General features: G+C 37.2%; 1 protein-coding gene across 3 annotated transcripts in view; it reads left to right on the forward strand.

Moving 5' to 3' along the window:
- Positions 1-19,774, forward strand: part of LOC121315014 (cyclin-dependent kinase 14) — a 233,186-nt gene that overhangs the window by 78,205 nt on the left and 135,207 nt on the right. For all 3 annotated transcript variants that reach the window (XM_041248850.1, XM_041248848.1, XM_041248847.1), the window contains 2 exons: positions 1,316-1,439; positions 14,855-14,975. In XM_041248850.1, the coding sequence (XP_041104784.1) occupies positions 1,316-1,439; positions 14,855-14,975 (245 nt within the window). The remainder of the gene's footprint in view (positions 1-1,315; positions 1,440-14,854; positions 14,976-19,774) is intronic.

Below are 19,774 nucleotides of genomic sequence, written 5' to 3' on the forward strand. Positions count from 1 at the left end.
TATTTTACAGGGGCAGGCCAAAGCCCTGCCACACATGGCTTAAAAAGTCTGAACATATTCCTGCATGCCACTGGCAATTATTGATTCCCTCATACCCTCAGCACCCACTGTGATGGAAAGTTTTCAAACATTTCTCTTTCTCTGTGCTGTTTGTCCTTTGATTAGTGGAGATATGCATCTGTCTGGAAGCGCTCCTCTGATCTCTAAAGCCAGATGGACAACTTTAATTCAGTTATTATATTTGGGGGAAAGTCAGTCTCTTACCAGATGCCTCATCTTTTTTTGGAGGGATGTTGTTAAATGTGCTGGAAAATATTGGCGAGAACTTAACTGGATTTATAACGGTCTTGAGGGGGAACATGACTCTCTTGATTCATTAATTGCTTTATGAATATGTTAACAGAATGTCAAACATAATTTATGCTAGGATGCCACTAACCGACAAGAGGCCCCAGTACCTTAAACATTTTGCATTTTAGTAGGCATGTTAGATTGTGTATTTATAAATGTAATGTATTATACTTTTAATATGCTCAAACGATAGGTATGTCCTCTAAACTATTCCTGTATACATTTTTAAATAGCTGTTATTTAATAGACCCACTTCCTTGGTGCTGTTTATATCCCATGACAATGACTGAAACAATTGTGTTTGCAGTGGTGACAATAAACCCAGCCTCCAGTTGATTACTCAATTAAATTTATTAAAACAGGATTAAAGTTTTAGTTATAATTGTAAGTACAGTTACGATTTTAGTTCAATAGAATACATCCATTAAATTGCAACATATTGGTCAAAGAGGCATCCTGAACTGGCTGTACTGTGTATATCCCAGCTCTGCCTATTAAGCTGCAACCTGGATTTAGACTGTAAAAGCAAGGAATCCCAGTGAATTCTAGGAAAGAAGTTAAAATAACAGTCACTTTACACAGGAATGGGATTCAGCGGTTGCCAAAACACCCAAAGGGAATGCTGCAGGCCTCTGTTGTGACCGTCTTTTTCCAAAAATATTGGAAAATCAGTAATTGTAATTCTAAACAGAATTCTAAACAGTTCTCTAGTCTTACAAAGTTACCTCCAGTGGCTACATTTCCACATTCACTTGAAATTCCTGCATCAGTGTTCACTTTATTAAAAGTATATGTATTAAACAATGCTGCCTTCATAGACAACATTATTCTTGAATCATTAACATTAACAGATGGAATATTCCATTGGGTTAGAATTGTTGAATTCCAGGACCGTTTCTCTCAATGTCTTCATCATATTTGAATATAATAACTTGTTCCTTCTCTTTTTCTCTTTTTTTTTCAGTTATTTTTATTTCAGTTGCTCCGAGGATTGTCCTACACCCACCAGCGGTACATTCTACACAGGGACCTGAAACCTCAGAACCTGTTGATCAGCGACACAGGAGAATTGAAGCTTGCAGACTTCGGTAAGGAACCCTTTTTTTGTTTTTAAATTGTGCATGAAGGTATAGTGCTTCTGGAAACAGATGTGTAGTACTCCATGCTCAGCCTCTTCAGTACTGTTGTCCCTCGTACTTGCCTACAGCTGCTGGTACTGCTGTACTGAATACAACATCTAAGGCTAATTTCATATTTGACACGTTTAAGGCGGTTCTACACTGGAGGTGAGCAACATGAGCGATGCAAGTGAGTAATTTAAAGTGACTGGTATGCATGGGAGCGACGCAAGCGGCCAGTCTGGGTGAAGCAAATGACTCCACAGGACTAGAACTATGTTCTGTTTATCCCGTACATCGCGGGCGACTAGAGTGAAATGGACCAATCAGAATGGTCTAAAGTGAAATGGACCAATCAGAAGCAATGTCAGTAATATCAGTAAACGCGATGGAAGACGAGAAATGGATTCAGGAAGTGTGCTGTACGGTTCTTCATTAAATTCATACAATGGCATTATTACTAGTATGTGTGGTAAGTGATGCAAGAGAAGTTTTGCAGGAGCACTGTGCCTATCAATATCCATGTTTGTACTAGCTGTCATTAAAATATATGAGAAGTACTGTATACACATGAAAGTTTCTGGATTAAAAACATTCTCCTTTAATGTAGATACAAAATCCTCTCCAGTCGCTCGCATCGCGTTGCTTGCCTCCAGTTTAGAACCACCTTTGTCATGTATTAAATAGTAAATAATAGTCGTTGGCACAGTGTACACTTGGATATGACTTCAAGGCTCTTTACTGCAGATTCTATAACCCCCTTGAGATGTGTACCAGGTGCTCTGTTTCCTTGGCTAAAGGAAAAAAAAAGGCTTACAGAATAATTGGAATTATTTCAACTAATTGTGTGTAAATCTTTGAATTAGTGGCTCTGTAGCTTATAAATGTTAAAACGCTGTGGAGAGAATAATTTCAGATGATGTTGGCTGCCTCTGAATTGGAGAACCATGGTGCAGGACTTGATCATTTCACAGAAACCCAGAGGCAATTTGATTGATAATAGTGTCTGGTTTGTATTGTGTGTTTCATAGCTTCTAAAAAAGAAATTATGAGTAATATACTGTTTTTTAGTCTAGATTATATAAATACAAGTCTTATCCTTTTAACATGGATATTACCTGGCCTCATTAGCTCCCACTGCCTTACGCACTGTGCGTACCTTTGATTTGCAAAATTTCATCTTCATGTACCTTGTGCGATTGTTTGAAGCGAAACAGACATGTTAAGTTTATAGAAACGTTTATTTAGTGGTAGTAATGAGCAAACAGAAGCAGATATGTTTGGCTGAAGCCTTCAAAGAGAAAAAAACTCTATTCGGAGCCTAAATGTCAGAGGGAAAGAAATCAGTAAAAAAGCACCGAACCGTCTGTTTCTGGCAAACATGTCGACGGCATCGAATGTTAGTGCAGTACTACAGCATGATCTGAATTCTGCTGCTCTTCCAGGATTCAGCACGGGAAGTGCACATTTAAAGTTTCATTTATATTTAAATTTTATCAGTGTTATATAAAATGAATAATACATTTTCTAATTATTAACATAATTGCCAAGTTCTATTATTATTATTATTATTATTATTATTATTATTATTATTATTATTATTATTATTATTATCAGTAGTAACTGTTTTATAGCCCTATAGATTATATTAACAGTGTTAGTATGTACAGGCAGCTGTAAGATTATAAGGTGTATTGTTTTTTGTGCATGCCCTGGGTTCTGTTTGCTCTCAAAAAACCTTTATGATAAGTGGTTAGAAAACCACAAAAGAGCCTATTTGTGGTTAGATTATATATTAAGTAAATGATACTAATAATATGATTTGTAATGGAAACAAAGTTCTGCACCCTTCTCTTCTGACAGGAATAGATTTTAGTAAATGTCTGGCCTTGGGTATGGATACACTTAACAAAACAAACTGCTTATCTCACATGTGGTGCATGTTGCTATTGTTGCCTGTGTCTGTGAATGGATTTGGCTCCAGCTACTTTTATTGATCAAGGTTTATTGTCCTTGAACATATTTATAATAACTGGCTGCCACTCAAGTTTCAATGTATTTGTTACTTGCCCTTCCCAACATATAGATAAAGAGAAATCACAGAGAGAATGGTTCTCTCCTTTGAGATCAAGCTCTGTTGAACGCTATAGAGTAATTGTATTAGCAGAATGGCACATTATTCCAGACACAAAGGATCTGGGCACTGATTATGAAACAGAGCCCTGACAGCCTGCTGAAATATAACACAGATAACCTAGATTTCTGAGTGAAGCTGTAGTTAGTGTGTAGCTGCTAATATACCACGCACAGAATGCCATTCATCAATTATTGTTTAAAGATCATTTTCAGTGTTATTCCTGTAACCAGGCTGTTAATCTAGGTTCAGTAGTTTAAACATATATAAAGAAAAGTACAGATCTATGCAAGAGAAATATTGTAACATTGATGAGTTGGTTAGTTCTCAGAGGTTCATAATCTTAAACAATATTCTCCTCATCAGCAGTCATTACTTGCTAAGTAGCTGACCTCAGTGACAGTTTGGTGTCCCAAGCCTAAGGTGGATGTGCTTAAGGAAAGACTTGTTTTAGCATAGTTTGGACTGGATTGCTTGACCTGTTTAAAGTAAATTTCAAGATTCTAAAGATCTGTTACCTCAGGTGGCATCTACCATGGATTAATGACATACATGGATTGCATGTGATGTTCACATTTCACCTGTTCGTGTTGTAATATATGTTTTATTCTTAAAAGTATCCTGCCTCGACAGGCAACAGAAAAGGTTTTACAGAAAAAAATATTTTACCACTCCAAACTGTGGCAAAGTGCCCGCCCTTGTGTGTATTTTGTGTTATATGTTGTATGTTAATGTTGGTGTATAGTCATTGGTACACAGGATATAAACGGGTCTGTGTAACACAAGTGTTTCAAATGTATATTTGTATTTAGGCACAAGGATTGCATAGCACTTCACATGGAAGTAAAAAGTAATAATATGAGAGTACGGGGAATTGCACTTTATTAATTCACGTGCAGTTGTACCGCGACTCCAATTGAATGATTGATTAGTAATCGAGTCTCGGTACAGCTGCATAAAAGCAGCACGTTTTCACTCACATGGGATTGTTGTGTGTTCGGGAGTGTAGAACGAGGGAGAGAGAGAGGAGAAGCGTAACTATAAATATCAATTGCTACGAGTGCTGGAAGCACCAGCACCGTACTTGTTTTGTGTAGCGTCCGTCCACCCTGTTTTGTTAGTCTCTACTCGTTTTGTTTGTCTATTTATTTTGGCCTTACGTGGCGTGTGCTGTTTTTGTTACAAACCTTTTATTTTCTGACTGTCTGTTCATTTATTAAATGCTGAGCGAGACCATTCGCTCAGCTCCACCAAACTCCACCTCTCTGTCGTTTATTTCCTGGTTCCTGTTTCTGGTCTGACGTCCCCCACTCCGGCCATCTTTGTGACACAAACACATAGAGGGTTCTCGTGATTGCATAATAAACCTAAAAGGTTTAAAATATTTTATAAAATTGTGAGTTTAACAGATTAAAGCAAAATGCAGTCAGAAACATCTGGTTTGCCAGTTTCCAGCATTACTTTACAGGATAGTGGCACAACATAAAGATTCAAGGATATTTATTTGAAAAAGAAATAACTATTGAAAAACGTACCTTAAACCTTCAGAGATGTTTAGTTGAATTATTATTCTGGAACCCCCACAGTGTTCTTTGAGTTCTGGTAATTTGGGACTGCAGATTGATATCTATAGCCCAGTTTTGTTAAATCAATTTTACAGTTTCAACCTTCTGCTGTGATCCACTATAATAAATAATAACCTAAAAAAAAAAATCAACGACCAGACCTTATATAAACTACCCTTTTGAGTCTGAAATGATTTCTCATTAAAATTCTTCCATTTTGGTTTAACTGCGCCTCAGCAATTTATCCTCAGTGTCTACACTGCTGCAGATTGATGTTTTTCTACTTGGTGTTTATTTTCAGTCCTGCCATACCCAGGCTACCAAAACTGTTGGAGGAAGATGTGTAGGCCTAGCGAGTGCATTTGATATCAGGATTAGTGTAAAAGATGATTGCCTGCGATAATGTTGGATGAATGATATAAGTGACAATTCACAGGAACAGATGGGGTCTAACAACTCCCGAGATTTGTTAAAAATGAAGTTGCAATGTACTATACTCTCCAGAATGACCAAGCCTGGCAGGAAATGCACAAACATGTATTTGTTTTTGATACACAAAGTAATAAAAAAAAACATTGTAATTATCTTTAACTGATGAAAGAGAGCTTATATTTAGTATATATTTAAGACCTTGTTATGTAATGTTTTACAAACAGGATTGATGAACTACACATAACTAATACCATGAATGCCATAAGAATGCTTCAGTATTATGTAATGAAAGAAAGCGTGACATTAGAGAACAGCAGTTATTGTCATAAATCACCCCAGGCAAGGTGAAGGAAAGCTTCAAAACACATATAATACATACATTATTAAAGAATGCTTTAAAACCAGTTCCGCCATTTCTGTATTTTAAGTTTGGTTTTCTGTAACAGGAGTCTAAAACACTATCAAACCCAGTAGAGCTACAGCATAACAGCGGATCAGTAAACCACTTTAATGTACAAATATATACATGGCTGTGCAGTCTTACATTGGGACAGGATAGCCACAGAGGGAAGACTCAGTCAGGAAAAATGCAGTTTAAACACCTTTAATAAACACAAAATAAAATGGTTGTACAAACAAAAAAAAAACAAGTGCACACAGAGCAAAAATAAAAGGTTAAACAAAACAGGTCCGCACATAATAAACAGGAGGAAAATAACTGTCTCAAGGGCTAAAACAAAAGGTTTAAACCAAATTTAAAAAAAAATCATAGGCTGGGCATTAGCCTTAACTACCAAATTTTCAAAATAATAACAACACAAACTCCTCTCCGAACAAAGGAATTTTTTCTCTCCTTAAATACTATGAGACTGGAGCCTAATTATCATCAGTTATTCAATTTAGCTCCAGCCACATTCTCACATGTTTTTTGGTAGGGATAGGAAATTAACCCCATCCCTGCCAACCACCACCAAAACACCACAAAACAATATTATTTACAGGCAGGACCCTGCCCTGCCACGTACACCCCTTCCCCTTGTGCGCAGCACATATGCCTCAAGCTAGTCCTTGTACTTGTACATTGTGCTTCTACTTGTACGTTCCTCCTGGGGGCTTTTAAAGGAGCAGCTTTGATATAAGTGCTCAGGTTTAATATGACTTTATGAGCTGTGGAACAAAAAAGTACATGGTGAGCTCATAAATAGAGATTCAAACACACGCTTCCTTGATAATGATGTAAAGCTAGTTCTTTTGAGCAAAGTAATCTACCTTTATTATCAATCTGCTCTGAAAAAGGAATATGTTTATTGTTCTATACTGCATTTAGCTTCTGTTTGCCAGTAACAGAAAATCACAAGGATCTTAAATGACCATGAGTATAAGTCATTTTCTCAGTACTTTTAATTCAAACCCCCTTTATGGGGTGCTGGAGATTCTTAATGGCTTTTTTGTTCTCTCTTTTCCAGTAGTTAATCTTCATGCTGTTTTTCTACTTGGTATGTGGAAATATTTTTTTTATTTATTTACTTTTTTGTCCATGTCTGTTTAGAAGTACTACTGCACCATTTTCAGTTGAATATTTTAGCCTCAACGGATATGCTTACAATGCTGTTGATTTTGTTAGGCCGTCAGAAACGGTATTCATTTGAGAGTCTGCCTTTGATAGATTAATCAACTTTTGTTTAATAATAAAATGTGGTTAATTTATTTTGAAAACATAATTCATTAAAATATGACAGGGACGTGAAAAGGAGAACGCAAATCAGCCAAGCGTAGAAAGTATAATGCAAGTACACCAGATTTGTAATTAGTAGATTGCATTGTATCAGTAACATTCTACTGTATATTGTTTTCTTTGTCAGTTGTTACAAGCAAAGGTATTTCAATGATTTACTAATGTAGTTATTCTGAATATAAATCCTAAAGTAAATCGTATTGTATTTTTGCATCATTCCAATTCAACATTCCTCAACTTTCCTTCCATAGTTTTGCAATGTACAGTAAGATGTTTTATTTTGATGGGTTTTTTTTTGTCAAGAAACTATTACCTGTTGGTTTAAGCTAAATTATCTATTTATTTATATAGAATTCTAGCAGTGGTATTCTGAACAAGCTGCAAGCGGGATACCACACTTTTTGGGATACCAGAAAAAAGTGCATTACAATAATCAATTCTAGATGAAACAAAAGCATGAATTAGTCTCTTAGCATCAGATACAGAAATGCTTGGTGTAAGTTTGGCTCTATTTCTAAATGATAAAAAGATAAAAACTTCCCTAATATGAGTCTCAAATGATCGACCAGGATCAAAGATGACCCCCAAACTCTTAATTTCTAGTTTAAGTTTTGATGAGAGACTGCAAGGGTCAATCTCATGTAATCCCACGTTTCCTTTTAGTTGGGTCTGTGAACCCACTAGCATAACCTCTGTTGTATCTGAATTCGACATTAGAAAATTCTGTGACATCCAATGCTTGATGTCTGTAAGGCAAATTGCTAATAACACCCTGGCAGAAGAAATTCCTGTCTTTAGGGACAAATATAGCTGGGTATTATCAGTACAGCAATGGAAGTTCACTCCGTGTCTGTGGATAATGTCACCTAACGGTAGCATATATAATGAAAACAGCAAGGGACCTAGAATGGAGCCCTGTGGAACATCACAGACAACTTCCGATAATGCTGACTTTAGCTCCCCAATAGAGGCAAACTAAAACAGAAAGATAAGATCTGAACCAGGATAGGACAAGGCCAGACAGTCCTACTGTGCTTTCAAGCTGATTTAGTAGGATGGAATGATCTACAGTAACAAAGGCAGCACTTAGATCTAGATAAATTAATGCTGATGGAAAGCCTCAGTCAGAGCTTATCAACAGATCATTCACAACTCTGACAAGGGCCGTCTCGGTGCTACGTGCAGCACGAAAACCTGAAAAGACTGAAACTTCTCGAAAATACCATTAAGAGTTAGAAATGTTTGTAACTGAGTTGCAATGACTCTCTCTAGAACCTTCTCTAAGAATGGTAGGTTGAAGATTGGCCTATAGTTATTCAGGACTTTAGAGTCGAAATTGTGTTTCTTAAGCATAATCTTTACCACAGCGACCGTACGAGCTGAGGGAACTATAGCGGAGGAATGTGAACCATTTCTAATGTTTAAAATGTGGGTATTAATAACACCAAGAACATATTTTAATAGGTTTGTAGGAATAGGATCAAGAGAGCATATAGTAGCTGTCATATGTTGAACTAGCTCTGCATGTTCCTGCAAGGTAATCAGAGAAAAAGCTCCCATAGTAGCCTTAATAGGTGTAGTTGGTAACATTGTGCTGGAGTCATTCTTAATAGAAGGTGTCTGTGGAATCTCATTTCTGATGTCTAGTATTTTATTTTTAAAGAAATGTAAGAAGTCACTGCAGCTGTGAGATGAGCCAATGTCAGGGGTAGGACTATTAGGGGAATGATTAATTAATTTATCTAGGGTAGCAAAAAAAATTAATAATCTAGGATTATTTATATTTGTTTCAATTAAATTAGAATAATATGATGATCTCGCCAACGCCTGAGCCTTCCTGTATTTAACCAGGTGGCCCTTTCATGTGATGTAATGAACATGTAATTTAGATTCCTGCCATCTCCGTTCTATTTTATGACCCTCATAGTTGATGAGTTGTGTTTCACAAATGATAGAGGTTGATTATTCATCTTTGAATATTCTGTAACATAATACTTTTTTGTAAGTGTAATGCAGTGATACAAAGTACGGCACTGCATTACAGTAGTTACCCCTCTAATGACTAGAGCAAAGAGAAACCTGCTTTCATACACTACAGTGTTTCATTTATTTCAGAGGAACACTATAGTTTTCTTGTAGAGTGCATCACTCAAGCATATACATACAGTGCTACATCTGTTCTTATACACACAGCGCCAGCATCAGAGAGATACATTTAAAGCTCTTACTTTTTATATAGTCTTTTAAAACAAACTTTAACTAGCAGTGCAGATGTAATGTCAGCTCCCAGGCTCTGTCCTTTTCTTAAAAGGTGGTGATGCACTCCCCACTGTGTAGCCATGACAACCACCCAGAGATCAGTCAAGAAGGTTACCTTGCCTGCTGAGCTGATTGAGTCTATCATACAGTCACAGTCGCTCCGCCATTGCCCTATATAAATATTACATCAATTAGTAAAGCACAAATTATTAAATATGCTGTAAGTGGTGTTATCGGAGATTGTGCATGACATTCAACCTGCAAACTTAAAACATTGAAAATCTGTGGCATTTATTTTTAAACATACAATAAAGAGAAAAAAAATACTTGCAGTGTTTTTCACCTTTGCCAGTATTTTAATGAGATTGAGCTTCTCTTTGCTTTGACTGGTACCATACTCTCTATACCGAACAGGTTCATTTTTCAAAATGATTCACAAAAGTATTTAAATTAAGAATACACTAACTATCTTTAAAACTATTGAAAGAGGTTGGTTGGACTTAATCAAAACAGGCCTTTCTATCACACTGGGATTTAGAATATGTCAGTAATCGAGAAAACCATAGGCAGGGTGGCTGAAATCTTTGGTTTTAACATGCAGATTCTGAAGGACTAGATGTAAACTTGCAGGTTCATAATTTGGGTACATGTGAATTTAGAACACTTTATTTATGTCCTTTTTGGAAAAAAAAGCAGCAGCCACAAATTGTCGGCCATCCTATGGCCTAATAATTCTTGGAGCAAAATACCAAATTTACATTTTTTTTTCTTACTAGATGAAAAAATAGCCTGATATATGTCACCTGCTAAATGTATGAAGCCAAGACTGATGTTCACTAAATATCCCATGGCACATTTGCTGTTTTTCTTCATGGTTTCCCCTACAACCTAGCTTTTGCTGGCTAACCAGGATGTCAATCATATAGTGGTCAAGTTTTTAGTCACAGAAATTGCCATTCGTATTAATTATTAGTACACGTGCCAAATAATAATAATAATAATAATAATAAATAATAATAATAATAATAATAATAATAATAATAATAATAATAATAATATTTATTTTTTACAGCGCATTTCATACAGCACATCTCAAAGTGCTTTATAGTTTAAAACAATACACATTAATATTAAATAAATAAATAAATAAATAATTGTCACAGCAGCATTTCCCCACACAATGGACACGAAGCAGGTTACACATTAAAACAAGGACACACAACAAGTTTAGCCCAGAAACAGAGGACACACAGCACCAGTACTATACAACACACAAACAGCCAGCCCTACACAGACTAAAATACCATTTTAAAAAAATGTGTTTTTAGCTGCTTTTTGAAAATATCAACAGTATTTGAATCTTATTTTCTGTGGGCGAGCATTCTAGAGCTTGAGTGTATAGTAACTGAAGGCCCTCTCTCCCATAGACCAAAGCCTAGATTTTGGCACCGTTAAGAGCCCGGCATCTACAGATCTCAGGTTTCGCACCTGAGAATATACAGTTAACAAATCAGAAATCTAGCTAGGAACCAGACCATTCGAGGCCTTATATGTTAACAGTAGTAATTTAAACTCAATCCTGAACTTAACAGGAAGCCAATGCAGAGATGCCAGGACAGGTTTATTGTGTACAAAAGATTTAGACCTTGTTAGGACTCTAGCAGCCGAGTTCTGAACATATTGTAGCCTATTAATAACACGTTTAGAGGCTCCAGCAAACAATGCATTACAATAGTCGAGTTGGGAGGAGACAAAGGCATGCATGAGTCTCTCTGCATCAGGTAGAAGGAGAACAGGTCTTAAGCAGGCTATGTTACGCAGATGGAAAAAAGACACCTTTGTAACATTTCGAGCATGAGTTTCGAAAGTTAGGCAAGGATCAAAAATAACGCTGAGATTTCTCATTTCGGAACTCGCTCTAATTTCAAGCTGAAGTTCCCCACATTACTCAACTGACGCGGAGAACCCAGCAGCATAACCTCTGTCTTAAAATCACCCAGATCCTTACTTACAGCAAACCCATGGCCACAGGTTGAGGCCTTGTAAATAGGGTTCTGATAACTACAGTTCTGTACTGCATTTCACATTCCTTGAGCAGCCTCTTGCTCTTCAACTTTTTGGTAGAGACACCAGAATCAGAAGATTTTTTGAAACTCAGAAGCTCACTGACTGGTCCCTGTGTCCTTCAATTTAGTGGTACAGCAGTTTACTTGGGACATATGTGTGTACAGCATGATATTTAAAACTGTCAATATTGTTGTACACAGTTTTCCCCTGCTAGTTTATACAGCCCGCATTGAACTGGCCTCCACAACTAAAACACTCAGAGGTGGTTTATGTGGGAATAATAAAAGATGAAAGACATTCAGAAAGGGTTTTTAGTTAAAACGTATGTCAATGCTAGACTTTGATATTGGTGTATTCTCGGTTGACAGCTGCTTCTAAGTGCTAGTCTGCAGAAGTACTTTTAACAGATTTTTACAAGGAACAGTCTTAAAAGTTTTTACAGTTCTGAAGTACTGACATTTATGGAGTAAAATCCATTGAGTAATTAGAGGTGTTGATCATCGAGGAATAGTAACATATCCCCCAGAATGATTTAAACACTGACTTGTCTCTTTGGATCAGCGACATCCTGACTGCCCATGGTGACACTAACACTGTTTGACTGTGTTATGGCTCTGTTTTTGTTCATCACTTGCATTTTTTTTACAGCCTCCATGCATGGTTCAGGTGGTACTAGGTTTTTTTAAATACCGTATTCCTTCAAATTTAAAACGCCCTCAAATTTAAGACGCAGACCAAATTTCCCACCCTCAGTTTGAGGAAATAATAAAACATCAAATAAATCAGCATTTACAAAGATACAACCTCAATTACACATATGGAGGCAGTTTGCGGCCGTACGCTACCACACAGAGCATTACAGTTATGTGCTGCTTCTCATTTCCAGTCATGATTACTCACACCAGTTTTTCTCCCAATTCGTGAACTGTGGTATTGCTTGGCATGTCAAAAAATACGGTGGTCTGATCAGCATTTCCGATATGTCCAATCTGGTACTGTTTGTTAGAAATGTTGAAATTTTAAAATGTATCTTTGAATTCCTCAGGAAGCAACGAAGCTTCTTTGAAAATGTCTGCCTGTATGTCACGGGTGACTCGAGATCGAGCAGTGACGTCTTTGTTTGTCTTTTCTCTGCAGTTAGTCACGTTGCTATTTGTGTACTTGGATAGTCACTTCTTTTGATGCTGGTTTTAATACGTGCATCACTATACTGTACTCGAATTTAAGATGCAGGCTATTTTTGAGAAGAAAAAATGGTTTAAAAAGTGTGTGTTAAATTCAAAGGAATAAGGTAGATAATTTAAAATGTTCATTACCAGAATGATTCATAAATCACCTAGCCTTCACATAGGGATAAAAAAGTAATGTTATAATTAAGACATTCTTCCATTATATATCAATTATTTCAGAGGTACTGGTTGAAGTAATGGTATATGTCATCCTCTTTTGTATTTAACATTTTGTAGTACCTCATAAGCCATTAAAAAGAATCTTTCCCCAGGGAAGTGAATCCTTGAGTGAATAGCATCATCTGTGAATATAAATTGAAGCCCAAAGGTAAACCAAATAGGTCATTTATTATCGGGGTAAAAAAAAAAAAAAAAAAAAAGCACAAGGGATTTGAGAAAAGACAGCAAATGTGATCATATCTTACTGTTCAGTGCAGCCAGACTGTTGCCTTCCTGTGCAAGCTTCACTGAGTACAGGAGTTGCAAATAAAAAATAAACTTCCCTTTTATAGTTTTTTTTTTTTTTTTTTTTTTTTACAGTTGACTTAAACTGTTGGTCCTGTTAGTAACCAATTCCTTGAAAATGTAAATGCAGAGTATTTTATTCTTTTGAAGAATAGGTCCAATCCTCAGAGTTAAGCTGTACGTGTTTAAGTGATAAAGTGTGCCCTTTATTGTTTGTAGCACTAGTGACATTGCTAATATCATTAATATAAGACTTTAATTAAAACTTAGATTGCATTATACAAATATGCATATTAACTCAAGATACTATTGTTACGAAAAATACCTACCTCCCACAATAGAGACAGGGAGCCAATATTTGAACAGCTTCCATCCCATAATGTTTTACCTATCGCCCTGATAATAACCATATCTTGCCTGTTAGCTGCCCGGGAGTTGCATTGTCAATCTACGCTGTAGCTCCTGGGCGGCTGCATAGTGAATCTGCAGTGTGTAAAGAAACGGTCGGCCAACAGCACACGCTTCAGGGGACAGCGTGTGTTCGTCTTCGTCGCTCCCGAGTCAGCAGAGAGGTGGTAGCGGTGAGCCGAGCATAAATAAATAATAATTGGCCATTTCAAATTGGGAGAAAATAAAAAAAGAATTTGGCAACGACTAAATTAGAAAAAAAAAAAAAAAGAAAGCGAGCTTGATATGTTTCATTTTCCTGAGATGGATTTCTTTATTTATTTTTGATGCAGTGGTCATTGCTACAGCAGAGTAAGCATGTCTAACCACACTGTGTACTCTTGAGTTTTAGTCACATAACAGGGGACCATGAATCTAACCCAGGAGACCAGCTGTGCTTTTTCAATATCATCTTTAAGATTTGTTTTAAAGCTATTGTCAGCTAATTCATTCATGTCTTTAATTATCCCCCACTGCGGATGCATATTCCCAGCAATGAGGATACACTTTACTGTATCCTTTATACTGTATCCTGTATACTTTAGTATATTCTGGAGAACCGCTCATGACACTGCGCTGAAACTTTGCTAAGAAATTCTTTAGCACATGTGATTGAGAGTATCGGAATCAGAGGTTACAGGTCAGTCTGACTTTAGCTCACATTTACATTATTAATATATAAACTGTATCCAATTGTGGTAGAGATAGTTTAAGGTGTTCTCATTGAAGTTATTGTGAGTAACCGAATCTGGGGAAATACAGAGGAAAGTGTTTGTCTGTCTGTCTGTATGTCTATCTGCTGTCCTTACAGATCTGGTAATCTTCATGATATGATCAGTCTAGTTTTACATTTGTAGCAAAGACAGGACTGTATTTCAAACTGTATACTGTAACAGTAAATGCTAAACCTATAATTCATATGCCAATACCAACTCCTTCCAGAATGCTGAGATGTTAAGTTAGAATCACCTGGGATAACATTGTCCTCTGCGTTACCTTTTCTTGACATTCCTTTTGCTGGTGAATTAAATATCAGTGTTGTTCTCTTGCAGGTCTTGCCAGAGCCAAGTCGGTCCCTAGCCACACATACTCTAACGAGGTGGTAACCCTCTGGTACAGACCTCCAGATGTTCTCCTGGGCTCCACAGACTACTCCACCAGCCTTGACATGTGGTAGGTACAGTGACCTCTCAGAGGGGCAATCCATCTATTGGATTCCACTTTGCCCTGACCCATACAGAAGAACACAAGCAGGGAACACAGTGTCATTAATCTTTCAAAAGCAAGCAAGACGGTTGATGAAGCAGATTTAAGACATCTTATATACAGCAGCACCGCTGTTAAATGAAGTAATAATACCAGAGGCAGCACTGCATTCTAGATAGTGGACCATGATTTCTTTCTAATTCTTTCTAATTCACTTTTTATATTTCGTTTTAGAAATAATATGTGTTACTCGTAAAACATTGAAATTGTGTGAGGTAAAAAAAAATGGCTCTGTAAACAAGAGTAATTGATACTTGTGACTCATCTTATAGAACACGCAGTAGTTTTAATGTATACGTCTTAAAAGATTCAACAAGAATGGTTTTAGAGAGGTGATGTGTATTCTGGAAATAATGTGTGTTTAGAAATTACATTCATTCGGGGGGGGGGGGGGGGGGGGGGGGGGTAATGTATTTTCGTTTCTTAGGGTTCATGTTGTTTTGTGCAGATTATGGAAAAAGCCTATAGAATAATATTGACGGGAGATGGCTGTTTCCCTGTGGTGCAAAGTCATACAATAAGCAAGAGGGATTTTTCATTTGCGAATGAAGCAAGGAGCTGCTTAAATGTCTTCTGACAGTCTGAAGGATTTCCTGCCTGTCCTGCTCTTAGTCCTTGCAGTGGGAAATACTAAACATCCTATGGTGGAAAGACTTCAGAGATGATAAATGAGCCGTGACACTGTCTGAGGACTAGTCAGTGTGGGGGCAGCAGCTTCTGAGGACACCAGCTGTATCAAACTGTGGGCAATTAGTGACCATTGGGGAATGGGGGAAGCAGGTGGACGTGACTGCAGGTTGCTTTAACACTTCACTGAGAACTGCAGGAAATGGAGACGGTAACTAAGAGCTAACGTTCCGTGCGTATGAGTGACAGTTACTTAAGGAATATAGCGTTAAAATCACAGGACTTGATTTTACTTCAACCCCAATGTGAGCAGTCTTTACTGCAGTTGTTTGCAACTGAACTGCAGGGTGAAACAGTACCTGGCACCAAATGTGCATTACAAGTGTGCACCCTTTGCTTGGTTTTAAAACATCTCTTGTGTCAGTTTTGCCATAAATATTGCAAGCGCATCATGTGATAAAAATATATAGTAATAGCAGAATTTTATAAAGTAATAGATTGTATAATGTTTTATCAATGCATTGTTTAACTACAGCTGTGATATTCGTTAAAACAACAGATGCTGTTCCCAGAGGTCAGAGAATTTAGTTATGCATCAAAAGCATCATGATCCGGGGAACTTTCAGATTGCTCTTTTAAATAGATTCAAGAGTAGTATCTTGTTATGAGGACCTCAGCTCTACAGTTCGTCGATTGACAGTAACAATCTGCTCAAAAGGAAGCTGGGTATCTGAAGTGCAGCATGCTATTTACTGGATCTGGCATGGCACCGGCCACAATTCAAGTTAAATGTTTAATAAAGCAATATGTATTATTTCTTTAATACGTACAAACAATAGATGCATGGAATAGTGGCTATTTCAGTGATAGTAAAGCTTTTTAGATTTATTTGTTTTATCTTTGTAGTAAGCTACGACTACAGTACATTTTTATTTTTAAGTCTATGGACATACTCTCACGTCATCTGTAACGTCACCTACTACTGTTCAAATTATTCATTTCTTAAAGGGACAGCGCTCCATTACATTGAACTTTGGTCAGACTCAAGGCTAGCAAATGTAAACAAACTAGAATACTAATGAAGAGCGTATGAATGTTTTAACCACTTTAAAGATATTAGCTTTTAGTTTTTAGCATCTGGTTACTCTCGTAAAGTACTTCAACATGTATCCCTACACAGAAACATTACATGAAGCCCAAATTCTCAGCATGTAAGAACAAGCCCACTGTTCCAGTACAAGGGAGCACACATTTTATTTTGAGTTCCCCCCTGAAAAGTATAAATCCGTGTAGATAATAAAATTACATAATATTAATGGTAGCCTAACTGTCATCTCAGAAGCATCAAGATGAAGTTTTTAAATTTGCTTTGGGTTTTCGACAGAAGAAATAATGATGATAATAATAATAATAATAATAATAATAATAATAATAATAATAATAATAAACTACAACTATCTGACTGTCCGTTTTAAAAAAAATTAAAAAATTGCAATCAACTTGTTTTTTTTTTTTCATGGCACTGGATAGCATTTTATTTGTCTTCTTATTGTATAATATGTACCGGTACTGATCCTGGAGACAGTGTTACGTTGGTTTTTGGATGTTCTATTTACCCCAAGTTTTTAAATTTTTTTTATCAACATTTTAATTTTACAATACTTGCACAGAGTTTCTTTGTTAACTGACATTGTGTGTGCTGATGTGCTGGGGAGTCAAAGTGAGCTGATCCCTGGAGCCAGCATTACACTTCAGCAATCAACACCAACTGAAGGATATCTACATCATCAGAAGGAAAACAACGCAGATGGATGGAGATGCAGATGGATCACATTAGTTTACTGCAAAGCTATGTCTTAGCTGCTGCTTATCTTGGCAAGAGCCGAGTTCAAATCACCATGAAGTTCAACATCTACTCTCATGTAATGGAATCATAATTATTATTTTTTTTTTAATCTTCGTTCTTGTGCAGTTAAAGCCTAACATACAGCCTTGTGCACAGCAGGGCTCTGGACAGCAGTGGCTGTCTTCGCCTGCCTCTTCGCAGGTTACCAACCTTGTTTCCGCCCCTTCGAAAGGTTACAAATACTGGCTGGGGATTGGTCAACAGCTGTTTTCGTGTTGCTTTCGGCGGCCTCTCCTACTCCTGCGAAACGTCTCTCCGCCCCTTTCGCGGATTGGAAATGGCTAGTTTTGGTTTTGGGATACAATATTATTGCATAAACTCTCTTTTGCAAGAGCGATCAGGGTTTGATTTGGACCGGCCCTAAGTTTCTTTCTACTTATCGAATATGATATTGTATGCTGAAACACTGAACACTAAAAAAGTTGTAACAAACAAAAACACAGGACACTGCACTTTTGCCAAATTAAAGAGACAAACAAAATGGACTACACAGACAAACACGGTGAGCTGATATTTTAACTATTAACCAAATTAAATTATTATTATTATTATTATAACCTCCATCTCCAATCACGTTCTCGATTCACCGAACACACAACCCCCGATTGAGTGAAAACATGCTGCTTTTATGTATCTGTACCGAGACTAGATTGCTAATCAATCATTCAATTGGAGTCGCGGTACAACTGCACGTGAATTAATAAAGTGCAATTCCCCGTGCTCGCATATTATTACATTTTACTTGCACGTGAAGTGCTGTACAATCCTCATGCCTAAATACAAATATACATTTTAAACACTCGTGTTACACAGCCCTGTTTATATCCTGTGTACCAATGACTATGCACCAATATTAACACACAACATACAACACAAAATACACACAGGGGCGGGGCACTTTGCCACAGATTTTAAATCAGTGTCATATTGTAAATGACTCTGCATGTAATGCACAGTTCACAGCCTACCTCAGTAAAGTGCATTGTGATGGTGGTTCATTATGAAAGGTGCTATATAATGATAAAGATATTGTAATATGCGTGTAGTGCTGAACTGGATTAGGCTTTATAAAGTAAGTTTTTGTTTGTTTGGATATGATGTATTCTGGTTCCCTGTGCTTAATGGAGCTGTAATCAGAAACAATACTGTGTAATTCCTCTAATCCCTTTCATTGTTAATGACCACCATGGGACAGGTTCAAGGGAGTAATTTCTTGCATACTAAATTGTATTTTTGATTGCTGAGTTTATTTTTTATGTAAACATTATCCCCCCAATAAATGTAAAAAATAAAATGCTATAAAGAAATCGGGGGTTGGGGGGGGGGGGGGGGGGGGGGGGGATTCAGTATTCTACACAGTGACCTTGTAAATAGAATAATGTATTTCCTCAGAATAAATAAATTGATCTCTGGACTTTCAATAAGTGTAATATGTAGAACCGATGATTTAAAAATGTGTACTTTAAGACGAGGCCTCATTAGTGAAACAAGCACATAAACTGCTTATACTTCATGATGTTATGTGTAATTAAAGTAAGTCAATGTATTTCTTCTTATTATTTATTTTATTCACAAATGTAGTCTTTGCCAATGATTTTTGGCCCATTTTCCTCCCCAATTTCAAATTGTGTTACTGTTAATCCTGGTTCACCACTGCAACCCCCCATCTTTTTTCACACTGCGGATCCACAGCGAAGCCACCAGACCTATAGTGCCGGAGGACAACACAGATCTGAATGGCTCCACTGACTCACAGGCGCCCTATCAGCCACAGGAGTTGCTGGTGTGCAGTGAACCATGGACTGCCCTGCTGACCTAATCCCTCCCTACACAGGCAGCGCTCAGCCAGTTGTGCACCATCCCCTTGGAACCCCCTAGTCACGGTCAGCAATGACATAGCCTGGATTCGAACCTGCAATCTCCAGGCTATAGGGCGCATCCTGCACTCCATGCAGAGCGCCTTACTGGATGCGCCACTCGGGAGCTCGTTGGTTTATTTTTACAATTTCCAAATGGGAACCTGGTAAGTTCCTACAGGGAAGACAACAAATTTGTGAATATTCTCTCGGTTCCTTGTTAATGTGAAGTACATTTAAAAAGAAAAGTAGACCTTCGAGCCGTGGCAGACCTTTTAACCCTAACCCAGCATACACACAGGGGGCAATGTCTCTCA

Source organism: Polyodon spathula, chromosome 4 (genome assembly GCF_017654505.1).
Source record: "Polyodon spathula isolate WHYD16114869_AA chromosome 4, ASM1765450v1, whole genome shotgun sequence".
Lineage (NCBI taxonomy): Eukaryota > Metazoa > Chordata > Actinopteri > Acipenseriformes > Polyodontidae > Polyodon > Polyodon spathula.